General features: G+C 40.6%; 1 protein-coding gene across 2 annotated transcripts; it reads left to right on the forward strand.

The window, feature by feature from the left end:
• Positions 1 to 832: 832 nt before the first annotated feature.
• LOC133907536 (scarecrow-like protein 21) lies at positions 833 to 13,783 on the forward strand. 2 transcript variants are annotated; one of them, XR_009907979.1, is made up of 4 exons: positions 833 to 1,083; positions 9,565 to 11,311; positions 11,760 to 11,826; positions 13,312 to 13,783. XR_009907979.1 is itself a non-coding variant. In XM_062349589.1 (3 exons), exon 2 carries the CDS (start codon positions 9,657 to 9,659, stop codon positions 11,283 to 11,285), a length of 1,629 nt encoding a protein of 542 aa, XP_062205573.1. In that variant the 5' UTR covers positions 833 to 1,083; positions 9,565 to 9,656; the 3' UTR covers positions 11,286 to 11,311; positions 13,312 to 13,783. The 2 variants fall into 2 exon arrangements, 1 of the variants encoding a protein (XP_062205573.1); XM_062349589.1 differs by lacking the exon at positions 11,760 to 11,826.
• Positions 13,784 to 16,078: the final 2,295 nt, after the last annotated feature.

Here is a 16,078-nt window from a genome sequence, read left to right on the forward strand (position 1 = left end):
CATTTTATGTGACACTATCTTTTAAGGTTTTTTAATTAAAAAATCAAACATGCACCAAATACATTCAAATGCTTATAAAAAATACCTAGAATCAACTCAGCTCATCCAATACATCTCACCAAACAGAAAAATAACTAATTTTATCTACTCTAATCTAACCAAAAAAAAAACTAGCTCATCCTATTCATCCAACCAAATAAAAAATTTAATTATCATATTAAAAAATAAAAAATTATCCTATCCCAATCTTACTTTGAACCCAGCGTAAATAAGCAACTTCAGCTACTTTGCTTTGAACTTTGAGGCCCAAACTCAGCGACTATTTTGTCGTTTGTGCGCAAGAGACACTGCCAACACGACACAAAGAATCAGATTCCGTTCAGGATCGTAGAAGGATGTCACTCATGCGCTCTTGCTAACAAGGCCAAAATAAGATCTAATGAAAATAATAAAAAAATAGCAGAAAGGAGAGAAGAGTGTAGTAGTAGTACTCTACAAATCCTAGAGAGAAAGAAGGAAAAGCTGAAAAAAAAAAGAGAATCGGGAGCAGCAGAGTCGTTGTGGTCCATCCGTAAGATTATCTCTAATAGTTTATGTTTCTTTTCTAAAAGAATTTTTGTTTTTTTATCACTCTAACAACTTCCTTTTTTGGTTTTTTATGAAGGGATTATTTCACATTTTGTTTACTTGGGATTCTCTTAGTATTAAATATAAAAGAAAATAAAAATCAGAAAAAATAAAATAAAAGAAATATAATTAAAGCTCCGATCAAAGTCTAATTTTTCTCGTCCTTGCGGCTTGGATATTCTTTTATCTTATAATAAAGGCTTCTTTTCTTCCCCACCACACCGCACCAATACATCCATCAATCCCCGTCGCTGAGCAGTCGTCGTCTTTTCCATCCCTCTCGCTTTACCTCTCCCTTCTCCCTCTCTCTCTCCCCCTCTTTGCTGGTCTCTCCCTCTTTCCTGCCTCTTTTCAGCTCCGATCCGGTCCTGGGAGCATCGGAGTCTGTGAGTTGTTTCTTGCTTTAGACGGGTCTAAGAAATACAAGAATCGCCGCGGAACTTCTGTTTCTTGATGGTATACCTTTTCTTCTTGCTGTAAATTTTGTTGGGTCCCCCCACCCCTAATTATGGTTCTTGTTCTTGCTTTTGTGTATGATGTTTGTAGCTTTGCTTTTGTTGGGTTTTCCTGATTTTGATTCAGGGTTATGTAGCGTTGTCTACGGGGTTTTTAATTTGCTGAATTTATTATCAATTTTTCCTTTCCCTGTAATCTAGAAAAATACACACAAAAGGGCCTCCAGACCTAGGAATAAACTAGGTTAGTTGATTGCTACAGTTGACTACAGACAACTGCCAAAAAAATGTTCTTTAAAACAATTATAGTTGGTCTGCTATTGAACACACCGAGGTTTCAACTCAGTGATTGCCATTTGTCTTACTCACAAGGTTTCTATTTTTGCTGATAAAGGTTCCTGATTTTGACTCTTGTCCTGTTCTTCATATACACATTAGTGTAGGATTCGTTTCATCAATTGCTAGCGGAATATGTCATAGTGCTGCCTAAATAATTGATGCCTAACTAGCTTTGTGCAATTCTGTTGGATTGATCGGAACAAAACATAATCAGATGACTCAATTAACTTTTGAGATATAGATCATCCATCTTACCTTACGGAAACATAGGATCGCTCAGTTTGCAGTTTCTTAATTGGTAAATCGTCGATATAACAAATTTGTTCAAGAATAGGGGATACTTTGAGTAGATAAATTACAAAGAAAACATACGTTGGTTTTTAGACAGATTCGGATATCCCTGAGGATAATAACCCCATATCTTATTTGACTTATATTGATCTGAAACCTGTTACAATAGGGTGTAGCTAGCCTAGATGGATTTAAATCTAGTTGGTGATTTCTTACTTGGCTTCTATTAGCTTGTATAGGAACAAATAATTGATGTCTAACTAGCTTTGTGCAATTCTGTTGGATTGATTGGAACAAACATAATTAGATGACTCAATTTAACTTTTGAGATATAGTTCATCCATAATACCTTGCGGAAACATAGGATCGCTCAGTTTGCAGTTTCTTAATTGGTGTTGACGATTGGTAACTCGCCGATCTAATGAATTTATTTAAGAATGGGGGATATTTTGAGTAAACGAATCACAAAGGAAACACATATTGGTTTTTAGACAGGTTTGAGCATCTTTGAGGATAATAACCCTACGTCTTATTTGGCTTTTATTGATCTGAGCATGTTACAGTGGAGTGTAACTAGCCTAGATGGATCTAAATCTAGTTGGCAATTTCTTTCTTGGCTTCTGTTGGCTTGTATAGGAACAACTAATTGATGCCCAACTAGCTTTGTGCAATTCTGTTGGTAATTGGAACAAAACATAATTAGATGACTTAATTTAACTTTTAGGATATAGTTCATCCCTCTTACCTTGCGGAAGCATAGGATCGCTCAGTTTGCAATTTCTTAATTAGTGTTGACGATTGGTATATTGCTAATTAACAAATTTGTTTAAGAATAGAGGATGTTTTGAGTAGACGAATCACAAAAGAAACACACATTGATTTTTAGACAGGTTTGAGCATCTATGAGTATAATAACCCTACGTTCTATTTGACTTTTATTGATCTGAGTCTGTTACAGTAGGGTGTAGCTACTCTAGATGGATGTAAATCTAGTAGACGACTTTTTTTTGTCTTCTGTTGGCTTGTATAGGCTTGTGGAACTCGTATTGCTTGTTCTGGCTTGTCATTCGCAGGATCTCTCGGTTCCGTATATATATGGGGGTGTCGTATTTCCTCCGGACTCTTCATTAGTATTTTGGAGATAGATCTTCCCAGTTATGGAATGCTTTAGGTACCTACGAGTAGTTTCCTTTCTTTCAGTGATCCTCTTCCTAGAGATAAAGATATATCCTGAAAATTACAGGAAACTCTGGGTGTCAGGATATGGTAACTATTTAATATCCATCGTCAAGCCCCCCAGAGTAAGTGAAATGAGGCTTCTACAGTTCAAGTATATAGCCAGCAAAGATAAACTTTTTGTCCGACTATATTATCGAGTAAACTCGGACTTCCGATTAGGATAAAACATCTAGATGAGTTTCCTGAGTCTTTAAGATCACCTACTCAAGATTTCGAATGCCTCCGAGTTCTTAAGAGAGTTCTCAAGAAGGTATTCCGTCAGAGTAGATATTTTGTTGGCCTAAAAAATTATCTCGTCCTTGCCAAGTACAATGGAAATAAGGCTCGTCGTTGGCTAGGCTCAGAAGTTGAACCAAGGCAGTAGAAAGTTTGCGTGGTTGTGAAAAAGATTCTTTTGTCATTAATGCGAATGGATCGTTGCTCCATCCTTTCGACTGCTCCCATGCCCTGAAAAGCTCAACGGGTAAACGACTGTACCGAAGTCCACCTGTTTTGTTCGTGTCGGCCAGCTAAAAAGACGTAGCTTTGATGACCAAGCGTCGCTTGGGCGCTCGTGACTTATAACGCAGTCGCACTCGGAGTTAAATCTTGGTAGGTGAGGCGTCTCGCTTCCTGACCTGTTGGTCTTTATAAGCCTTCGGGCAATGGATCTCAACTGCACCACACTCAAGTTCGATCATGGATTCTCCTCTTCCTGAGTACACACCCTCTTCCTCTAACTACTCACTTTCTTCCCTCACTCCATCGTCTCCCACAAAGTCTAGTTCAGTTGTGGAGGTCATCGATGTTTCCTTCGACGAGGTTGAAGAAATGGCTGCGCCTCCAATGAGGAGGTTGAAGAAAGGGTTGTGACTCACGGCATTCCTGTTAAAGACAGCAAGCCCCCATCGCCTCAGGTCCAAGATGAGGTGGATTGGGATCTTTTAGAGGCGGAAATAGAGGAGGAAGAGGCGGCGACTGAGGCGGAGAAGGAGGCGTCTGACGGCTTCTCCTTAACTACGGTAAGACACTCGCCGCTTCATCCTCCTTCCTCTTGTTATTCCGGCAAGGATGGCCGGAAGGAGTAGCCAAGACGGCGACTCCGGCGATGGTGGTTGGGAGCTAATCCCTTACCTAAACCATGGTCGTAGAGGAGCAATCCGCGGTGGAGAGTCCAAATCATCATCATCGAAGATGTTGATGATCTCGGGTTGCGACACCGGTGAGTTCAGTCGGGGGTTAGGGTGCCACTGACCTTAACCTCTCATTGGGCAGGTTAAAGCAGTCTCTCATTCCTCTTTGCCAGGTAGCTCTTTTATGACTTTTTGTAATCATCTCTCCATTAACTTCCCCTGGGAATCTTTTTCACAGCAATCGAAGATTGGTCTCGATTTGATCGATGTCGGAACATTTCCCGATTAGATCGATGAGGGGTAGAAGAAGCTTCTTCAAAAGCCCCCGAGCGTCTTCACGGTTGTCAATGAACTGACGCAAGTCATTGATCGGATGACCTTTGACCAGTGAGGTACGACGGTGATTGTTTGCCCGATTGTCATCCTAGGAAGTCCTGTTCTTAGGGTTACGTCTCTCTGGGTCAAATGCATCTTCTGACGGAGGATTATCTGGCCTGCCCCAGTTAGTATTGTTTCCACCAGGGCCAGATGAGGGTTCTCGACCTGGAGCATGATCTCCTTTGTCAAGTCGACCATTGAATTTACCCAATTCGTATCAGCTGGGGTAGCCAGATTTGTTGTCTAAGGACGCATGAGGACCTCTTGTAGAAGGAGGATTCTCTTTGCAGTTGTGGATTTAAAAAGATCAGGCCCCTGTTGATCAAGAGACTATATGACCGGGGCCCCAATAAGGGCCGGAGGTGGAGTGTCCGTGTGAAGGCTGACTATTGCTTGCCGCCAGGGCTGAAGGACCCAGAGCGTTTACAGTGTCGTCGTCATGATGACCCTGTCATCACCCATATTTTTGATAGCGAAAACTTCTCGGGTAACCTCCGCTGGAGGTGTCTAGATCCATCATGGATGCTCCATCGAATTGCTCCAGACTCGGTATGGAGTGTCTAATCAGAAGTTACGAGATTGATCCCTACTTGCTGTGAAACATCCACAGTTGTCTTAGTAACCGAGTGGTTTGAACTCGATACTGTAATCTTTGGCGCGTTGATCCATAAATCGACTTACCTCGTTGCTTGGATCATCGCCAGAAAGTTTGTGATCGAAATGTACCGATCAATCACTGGTTCGTCGGGAATAGAGGTAAAGTTGTCGTAGAACCCCTCATCCGAAAAACCAATTTTTGGCGAAGCTTTAGGCGATGTCGACGGTATGTCATGTGTAGACTCTTCAACGCCTTTTGTCATAATCCTCACGGACGGCGTAAGCTATCGACGATTGGTAAATCGCCGATCTAACGAACTTGTTAAAGAATATGGGATGCTTTGAATAGACGAATCACAAGAAAAACATACATGGATTTTTAGACAGGTCTGGGCCTCCCTGTGGATAATAATCCTACGCCATATTTGACTTGTATTAATCTAAATCTATTAAAAGGGGTGTAGCTAGTCTAAATGGATCTAAATCTAGTTGGTGACCTTTTTCTTGGCTTTTGTTGGCTTGTATGGGCTTGTGGAACTCATATCACTTGTGATGACTTGTTTTGGCTTGTCATCCGTAGGGTCCCTCAGTTCCGTATATATATAGGGGTGCCATATATCTTCCAGACTCTTCCTTCCTATATTTAGAGATAGACCTTTTTGGTTACGGGATGCATTGGATACCTGCGAATAGTTTTCTTTCTATCAGGGATCTCCTTCCCGGAGATAAAAATATTTCTAGAGAATTACAGGAAGCCCCGGGGTGCTCAGATATGGTAATTATACATTATCCATTATCAATCGGTAATGATGGTTTCCTTGGGATTTAATGATAAGATGCAGTGTATCCAATGAACCTGTTTCATGAGTCGTATTTCTGCAGGTATCATCAACTTTGTTAGTATTGCAAGAGCTCAAAACAAAATTGGTTCATTTATTTTGGAAATATGGTTTCATTTGCACATAAATAGTCCATTTTCAGATTCCTTAATCGCATAGTCTTGTTTGATTGTATATCCGAAATATCTTTGTTTTTTTTTCCGGAACACAACACTTGCCAACCTTCTTTATAGATAAGGAAACAAGTATCCAGCCCACAACTTACAACCTAATCCTTAATGAATGTCTCTCACATCCGGTGTTCACCTAAATGCTAGATGTAGATAGGCGGTTACCCCGTAACTAGCGTCTAGGTGACAACTAGACGGTCTAGGTGATTTTGTACTGTAGCAGCAAAAATACAAACAAATATGTTTCAAGTGAGATTTGAGCATACAGGCAACAGAGCAAAGCACACAAACTGTACCAGGGGAGTATAGCACAGATTCGGTGGAGGAGCATAGATCTTGGGAGTAAAGGAAATCCTATCCACGGTGGAGAAGCTGGCAAGTAGGGGAGTTGCGGAGTGGAGGGGCGACGATGTGAGCGACAGGGACTGGCGTGGGCGCGGGGGCTGCAACTGGCAGTGGACAGATGAGAGGAGAGACAAGACAAAGACGACAGATGCCATATGGGGAATGGTTTAGGTCTTTGTGCGGGGAATAGTTTAGCAGGGCTGAAATTTCCTCCCGTGCATGGCCAAAACATTTCCTCTTATGCGGACCCACCAAGCGCCAAGACACTACATTGCCAAGACGACGACTAGTCGCGCGTGTAGTCGCCTAGTCACATCCAGGAACCTTCTAGCTCCGCCGACTAGGTCATCTTTGACCAAAGTTGATCATCTAGACAGTTTAGCCATTTAGAGTTGTGTCTACCACCTAAACTAGATGCTGAGCCTTCATAGCGTCTAGTCATCGTTTAGACGCACTAAAAGACCGTCTACGTGAACATTGCTCACATCACAACAACTTACACAAGAAGAGAGTTCAGAGAGGACTTATATAGACATTGACAACAACTGAATAGCCAAAAAGAAAAAATTGGCCGAAACGATTGAGTATTATAGATTAGTGTCATCCACAACCGTTCTGGCTCAAAGCCATTGACTCCATTCCTCTTGAATGACTTCCAGCAGTTGTTATTTAGGTCTGGAAGCACGCTGCAAAATTCATGAGTTATTTTCCTTCCATATCTCCCAAGTCCCAACGCACCAAGGATTATTATATTCATAATTTCATGATGAATTACTGATTCAAGGGGATAATACAAGTTTATTGGAGTTTATTAACTTAATTGGATTTCTTGTTTCAATGATGGGTCTGTAATATAGATAACATTGATTGAATTTGTTAGTTATTTTGTATGTCTTGGAGACATAACGATAGCATGGCTAACTAAGCTCTTCAACCTCATTTTTTGGTCAAACAAGATGCCTAAAGAATGGAGGAGAAATATATTAGTACCAATCTTTAAGAATAAATATATTCAAAGCTGTACTAATTTTCCGTAGAATTAAGTTGATGAGCCATACAATGAAGCTATGGGAGAGAGTTATTGAGCATCGCCTAAAAAGGATGACGTGCATTACCAAAAACCAATTTGGTTTTACGCCTGGGAGCTCGACCATGGAAGTGATTTTCTTGGTAAGGCAACCTGTGGGGAGATATAGGGAACAAAAGAAGGACTTGCACATGATGTTTATTGACTTGGAGAAGGCTTACGACAAAATACTGAGGAATGCCATGTGATGGGCCTTGGAGAAACATAAAGTCCAAACAAAGTACATTACCCTCATCAAGGATAAGTAAAATAACGTTGTGACAAGTGTTCAAACAAGTGAAGGTATCACTGCTGACTTTCCGTTTAAAATAGAACTACAATAAGGGTTAGTTTTGAGCCTTTATTTATTTGTTGTGGTGATGGATGTGGTCATAAGGGACATATAGGGAGATATCCCTTGGTGTATACTCTTTGTTGATGATGTGGTACTAGTTGACCACAGTAGGATAGGGGTTAATAGGAAATTGGAGAGGTTTTAAACTTAGTAGGATCAAAACCGAGTATATAAGGTGCGATTTCGCTGCTACTAGGTATGAGGAAGAAGATGTCAGTCTCGGTAGAGAGGTGGTCCTAAGAAGGATACCTTTCGATACTTGGGATCGATGCTACAATGGGATGATGATATCGATGAAGATGTTAGTCGTAGAATTAAAGCGAGATGGATGAAATGGCGCCAAGCTTCTGGCATCCTCTGTGACAAGAGGGTATCACAAAAGCTGAAAGTTGAGTTTTATAAGACAACAATTTGATCTGTGATGTTGTATAGCGCCGAATGTTAGCCAACTAAAAGGCGATATGTCCAACAACTAAATGTAGCAGAGATGTGTATGTTGCGATAGATTTGTGGCCATACAAGAAATGATTGGATCTGAAATGATGATATATGTGGTAGGGTAGGGATAGTGCCAAATTAAGAAACGTTTGTCCAACATCGGTTTAGATAGTTTGGACATATCTAACGGAGGTCTCCGGAGTCACCCATACATAGTGGAATACCAAGGTGTGTTGATAATGTAAAGAGAGACGGGGATCGATCAAACCTAACATGGAAAGAGTTTGTAAAGAGAAACTTAAAGAAATAGAATATCTCTACAGAATTATCCATGCATAAAAGCGTGTGAAAGTTAGCAATCCACGTGCTAGAACCATAACTTATGCATCAGTCTCCTGGTACCGTTATTACTTTTATTTTTTTTACTATTACTAGTACATTTATTTATTATTGTTATCTTTTTAATTGGATTTTGTGGGTTTCATCTCTATCCTACCCAACTTGCTTGAGATAAAGGCTTTGTTGTTGTTGTTGTTATTATTGTCTGTATCCTTTCCATGGCGTAACTGATGGTTGCATGTCATGTTGCTTTTCTAGATAATAGTAGCTAGTAGAAATGGTTAGACCAATCCGTTTTGTTGATTTGTACCTTCTGATACAAAGTGGAGTCCAATGGGACTTTAGTGCTCCAAACCTGCAAACATTTGAGTACTTATTATAGCTCATGCTTCAATGTTATTCTGAAATATCTTTTATGATGGAGGAGTCCAAACAGTTATTGGATTGTCTCCAGTTACTTGAGAAGTTGAGAAATATAATGTGGTTATTGCATATGACTAGCAAGAAATCTGAAATTCAGACTTCAGCCATTTTGTCATACCTAACCTCCCTTTTTGGAGGTTTCAAAGGTTAGATGTGACATGATATCTTCCCTTATGGCCCCAGTCTTTATTTCCACTTTTAGGTTTATTAGGCTTCCTATCTAGATTATTGTGCACAGTACACTATTGCTGCCTGTTAGTGTCAGCTTACTATTAAAATTAGCTACAAGTCAATCAATGGTTCAACATAGCTCATTTTTGATAAGCAACTGTCTGGATTCTCATTCTGGAAATTGTTGGTTCTAGAAGTGACAAGAGTTGAATTTTGCTGTATGCTTTTGAAACTACTATTTAACTCAAGGCCATATGTCCATGTAAAGTTGATATGAGTTCAGTTGTTACATTAAAAGCTAATTGTCTTCTCAAAAAGTTGAAAGATAATTTAAATGTTCTTATTCCTTACTTGAACTTTGTAATCTTGTATCTTTTCAGTGGATGATGTCAGCACACTAAATATAATTTTGATAAAGATGCAAGGATGCGCTCCCTGCTGAGTTTTGTCCTACAAGTTTGCAAAAGGTAGTATGTCAGCTAGGGCTTCCAACCATCCATACAAATGTTCAGATGGTTCTCAAATGCCATACTACAACAACTCAGTGCCTTCAGGAGAAAATGATAGGTTTTATGTAATGCAAAATAATGTAGACCATCACTACTCTTCTTCTGATGATGGGCCACAGAGGATTAATAATCCCAACCCTCGAGTATTTGAAGCACAGTACTGCACTCTGGAGTCATCCTCAGCAAATGGTGTTTATCCTGCACAAAGCTCCACATCTTCTCACAGCATCTCCCCTATAAGTGGGAGCCCCCTGTCTCAGCATGATAGTCACTCAGACCACACATACAGTTCTCCCCCAAGTGCTTCCAGTCTAACTGAGATTGCAGATCTCCAGGTTAAACTAAAAGAGTTGGAAAATGCCATTCTTGGACCTGAATTGGACATTACTTCTGACACCCCTGAGAGCTTCTTGCAAGCCAATGCTCCGTTGAGACCAGATAACTGGAGACAACTTCTGGGAATTGATACAGGAGACTTGAGGCAAGCAATCATAGCATGTGGTAAGGCTGTTGCCAAGAATGATGTCTTTGCGACAGAACTACTGATATCTGAGCTAGGTCAGCTAGTATCTGTCTCCGGAGATCCAATGCAGCGACTTGGAGCCTATATATTGGAAGGCGTTGTTGCTAGACTTTCTTCCTCTGGCAGTGTGCTATATAAATCTTTGAAATGTAAAGAACCTACAAGCTCTGAGCTCATGTCATACATGCATCTCCTTTATGAGATCTGCCCATTCTACAAATTTGGTTACATGTCAGCGAATGGTGCCATCGCCGAGGCTATTAAGGGTGCAAACTTTGTTCACATCATTGATTTCCAAATTGCACAGGGGAGCCAGTGGGTAACTCTGATACAGGCTCTTGCAGCACGGCCTGGGGGTCCACCATGCGTTAGAATCACCGGTATAGATGACTCAAATTCTGCTTATGCCCGAGGGGGTGGGCTCGATATAGTTGGGATGAGATTGCATAGTATTGCTCAGTCGTGTGGTCTTCCTTTTGAGTTCAATGCTGTTCCAGCTGCTAGCCATGAGGTTGTGCTTGAGCATCTTGATATAAGATCTGGGGAGGTTATTGCTGTGAATTTTGCCTATCAGCTGCATCATGTTCCTGATGAAAGCGTAAGCGTGGAAAATCATAGGGATAGGATTATAAGAATGATCAAGAGCATCAATCCTAGGGTGGTGACTCTTGTTGAGCAGGAGTCAAATACAAACACAGCTCCATTCTTCCCAAGATACATGGAAATTCTTGACTACTATACAGCCATGTTTGAGTCAATAGATGTTGCTCTCCCAAGGGATGATAGGAGGCGGATCAGCGCAGAACAACACTGTGTTGCAAGGGATATTGTTAATTTAATCGCATGTGAGGGTGCTGAAAGAGTTGAGAGGCACGAACTGTTTGGAAAATGGAAGGCAAGATTTGTAATGGCTAGTTTTAGGCCATACCCGCTGAGTTCAGTGGTGAACAGCACCATCAAAATACTGCTGCAGAGTTATAACAGCTGCTACAGGCTTGAGGAGAGAGATGGTGTCCTTTACCTTGGATGGAAGAATAGAGTATTGGTAGTATCTTCTGCATGGTGTTGACATTTCTGGAGAAGAAGCTCACATATGTAAGTTGCTTATATCTCTGAACTCTTATCCTTTACTCAGTGGCGAAGCTAAAGTGAAATGGAGGGGGTGCAAGATCTTACCATGAGTATAGCAATATATATAATTTCAAGCAACATTGTGTAAATAATTATGTAACTGGTGATTTAACATCGGTAATCCAACATATGCGATAGCAATGCACAACAAGAATAAAGAAGTGATAAAAGTGTTTACCAAAATGAAGAAATCCACTAATAATATTGGTTAGGGGCTTGGTGTAGTCATGAACAAAATATGGTCGGCATCGGCAAAATACATCATCCTACCTCAAGGTCCTCAACGGCCTAAAAAAGAGATCAAACAATTCAGTTATTTTCAAACAAAAAAGAGTGATCCAATGAAAATAAATATAATACATTATTACATTTTTACCTTTTAATCATCATATCTACGTCATCTCATTTTCAGGAAATGACGAACCACGATCTCATTGTTAACTTTCTCCATTTCTTCTTTCTCCACGTAGCAAATAAGGGTATGTTCATGTAGTCATCGCCGATGCTACATGCGCAAATATGTTTTCACAATTATACATGTGCAGTCAGCCAGTCAGTGCAAATATGCTTCGACAATATGTGTACTCAATTCAACATGTCTAGTTCAATTGTTCTAGAATGAAGAATAGACTAGAGTCAACAACTATATAAATAATTCCCTGATTCACAATTTTACTCCAATTATCCAAAACCCCAATTTCTAACCCTAAGTCCCTAACCCTACAATCTGGACAAACAGCAACTAAAGGCCTGAGGTTTGGGGCATGAAAATTGAGAGAAAAATAGAAAGAAGCATCAGTTCAGCACTTAATTTTTGCCTTCTGCGAATTTTCGATGGACGAAATTGGACGACTGGTGAAATGCAGTGATTAGCGAAGACTAAACTCTGAAGTCTGAAGAGGCTGCAGCCTGCAGTTCCGCGGCAACTAGCGAGGGGCGAGGGCGGTGGCCTGCTGGCCTTGGCCGCGACCAGCTGTCCTCCTTGGTTCTGCCACTCCAGGCTCCGGCAACAGCGGATTCGTGGTGGGGAATTGACAATTGAGGGCCACAGGCCACAGTGCATCAGTTCAGAGAGAAGGCGAGCAGGCAGAGACGAATGGAGGAACCAAGCCGAGCCAGAACGATCGATGCCTTGTCGCTCGCCTGATGCACGCTCGACCTTGGCCTGTGTTATGCGACCTGCTGGCCATCCTTGGCCAGTTGGGGCCTAGGCCACAAGTTTGGGCCGAGCCACTGAGGGGGCAGGGGGTGCAGGAGTTTGGGCCAACGGGGGTGCGCTAGGGGTGAACCGAGCCGAGCGAGAACTGATCTTTGATTTTGGTGTGGGTGCATCCTCTCCCCCTTCAGTCCATTTGGCTTTGCCCGTGACTTTACTCATAGTAGTCTACTCTGTAGCTATAAACTATGAAATATGAATTTTCTTCAGATGTGTGCGTAGGATAAAGCACATAATATTTCTGAAATCCCATGATCGACCTGTCAGACTGCCTTATGTGCGCACAATTTCCTCACCTTTTAAACAAAACATTTGGTCTTGTATTTGTGCCACGCATGATTTGAAAGTTTGAATGGTTGGCATGCCTAGTTGTAGGTTAAAGGCATAAAGGATACATTGTTGTCCTTATTCTTTGGTCATCCCGGGATTTCTAGATGCCCTACATGAGACAGATATATAGAAGAGCTTCAGTTTTGTGATTTTGTTGTTAATCCTCGATATTTGTTCATACTGTAACTGTTTCTAATGCTTAGATTCTAGTTTATTTTCAATACAAGTCTCCTTGCTACGATGCTGTATCTGAGAGCAATCCATGCACTGTTGCTGCTCTGTTACTATTTGAGTTCTAACAATCTAACTATGGCTTATAGAACAATCTGGAACTGAAACAAAGTTTAATAAACACAAAGGCCACAAGTTTATGCATTCGAAGTCATACTTAATCCCTTCTGATTTTGTTGCCATGCAGGAAACATCGCATCTCCGGTCTCCATCTCATAGATCCAAAGATTCCAACCTGGAACTTTGTTGTTTCTTGCCTCTCTTCAGTTTTCAACCCTCCCATACTCACTAGCCATCTAATTCAGTGGTTAGATTATCGCCTAAAATCTTCGCAGCAAGTTGAAGTGATACTCGAAACTTAGAAGTTGTACCTGTTTTATACATGCTAGATATGTTTAATACTAGGAATTTGGTCTCTCTAAAGCTGGGTTGTCCTCTCCTTAGGTTTTACATGGTGTAATTTAATCCTCGGAGGTTAAGCTAGGCAGACACAAGAGGTGCCTGTTAATTAGTTTTCTATGATTCTATCAGTTGTAATGTGTTAAGACGCCTGCTCTGTATATATGTGGAATGCTAGAATGGTTCCTTTGTGATAAAATTTCTGGCTCACGTGTCATGTATCATAGTTTTATCTTGTAACATGCAGTTATTTCTCGTTCCGTATTTTTTCCTATCATATCCTGACGATTAAAACTATGCCTTGATGTCTTTGGTAGACGACAGAAGGAATCATGCATGAAGGCTTCATCGAGAGTGACGAGTTTCTTTTCTTTTTTTTTACTTTTTAATAACTAATTATGTGTCCGTATGTTGCATCGGAGATAAATATTTTCACGCTATAATATGTGTTGCGGTAGTTGAACAGGTGATGGCGAGCGGATGTCGGTGTCCAGGCTAGGGATAAGTGGCGAGACCTTGTGTGGTTGCTCAACGCCTATGCATGCCGAGAGGCCAGCAATGATCCTTTTCTGGACACCGTCATCCTAGGTATATCGCAGGACATGCAACGACTCATGACGGGAAAGGGTGAGAGAGGGAGCGAATAGGACGAGCGGGTAGGGAGGAGGATGAGAGAAGGATCGATCCTGTGGGCCCACCTGTCAGCGCGTGAGGGAAACAAGCGGACAAAGGGGTGGGCTGACGATGCATGGATTAGGGATTTTTTAAATAGGAGAGAAGAGAAGAGAAATAGAAGAACAAAAAATTGATTTTGGGTAAATGTAAACCTACAGCAAATCACTCATAGTCATTAGGAGCTCTAACCTCGCTCTTACCAGATATATGGAGGAATAATCATTAAAATAATCAAGTATTTATCCTAATTGGCATCCACTTTAGATAAAAAATAGTTTTCTGTTCGTGCGTTGCAACGACCACCAAAATTTGTTAAACAAAAATCAGCAGAATTGCTATAATCGACGGCCAGAACTGGAGCACGATAACATGAAATGGAGAACATCATGCGGAAATAAAAGAAGAAAAGACTAAGACCCTAAGCTCGGCCAGATCGGTGTTATTGGAGCCAATCCATCGGATGCCTTATAGGCGCCACACAGTGTAATGTTTTCAGCTCCGATGGCAGTGGAACACTACGGACTTCCATTGAACATCTTGCAGGCACCACCCGCATCATCCTCTTCAAACCAGACGATGGCACCAAGGACACCAGCAGACTACAACAGTCTGGATTGTTGGTTTATATGAGGTTTCCTTTCATAGATTTAGATAGTATAATACTCGTGCGTTACAATGGTATCCAAATATTTCGAACCCATGTCGTACTATAATGATAGTATATCACTCAAAAAAAGAATATAGTGTGCAAATATACCTTAGTCAATGATAATATATATCATAGTAATATTCTCAATTGTTTCGTAACTACATGATAGTAAAGTGTCCGTGCATTGTCACAGTTTCCAAATTTTTCAGTGATGCCAATAAGATAGTATGAAGAGTGGTTTTCTCTTTAGCATTTTTCACTGAAGGGATCCCTTCACCGAAAATGCTAATGCAAATTAGATATAACAATCAAAGGTATAAAGCAAATCAGTGCTAGTCAAACTGAGGGAATCATTAGGTATTAAATCAATAATAAAATATTTTTTATAAGCACATGCAAAATAACAAAACACAACATAACAATTTTCCAATACTAACCATAAGCAAGTTGTAGATTGTGATGAGTTACCTTTTCAGACAGGGATGCAGCCTCCAAGATATCATGAATTTTATCATCCCCTTAAGCATCCAGCTTTCTTTGAACTTGTCATCCATGCCTTTTCAATGCTTTCTGGAGCTTCAGTTTGTAGCAATCCAACATCTCCATCCACAAACTTGTGTTCTAAAACTAGCAACAAGTCCTGCCAATGCAAATTGGATATAACAATCAAAGGTATGAAGCAAATCAGTGCTAGCCAAACTGAGGGAATCATAAGGTATTAAGCCAATAATGAAATATTTTTGATAAGCACATGCAAAGTAACAGAACACAACACAGCCGATTTTCCAATACTAACCCTAAGTAAGTTGCATATTGTGATGAGTTATCTTTTTAGTCAGGGAAGCAGTCTCCAAAATATCAAGAGTTTTATCATCCCCTCAGGCATCCAGCTTTCTTTGAAGTTGCCATCCATGCCTTTTCAATGCTTTCCGGAGCTTCAAGTTTGCAGCAATCAAACATCTCCATCCACAAACTTGCGTTCTAAAACTGGCAGCAGATCTTGCAACCTTTGTATAGATCATACAAAATCATTAACTTATCAGTATACAGATATCAAGAGGATTTGTTCGCTGTTCTTGAGAGAGTGAGTGTATGCCTACACCTATAAATATCAGTGTCCATGTGTGTGTATCAATGCAATTTATCGCAATGTGCATTGTAGTCCTCATATTGCTTCCATAAGTTTAGTTCCCATAATTAGAAATCTAATGTTTAAATACCCAATTTCACA

This window comes from Phragmites australis, chromosome 24 (assembly GCF_958298935.1).
Source record: "Phragmites australis chromosome 24, lpPhrAust1.1, whole genome shotgun sequence".
Taxonomy (NCBI): Eukaryota; Viridiplantae; Streptophyta; class Magnoliopsida; order Poales; family Poaceae; genus Phragmites; species Phragmites australis.

What these genes read in the sequence shown, in the direction of transcription:
- LOC133907536 (XM_062349589.1), top strand. Translation starts at nt 9,657, where the DNA reads ATGTCAGCTAGGGCTTCCAACCATCCATACAAATGTTCAGATGGTTCT.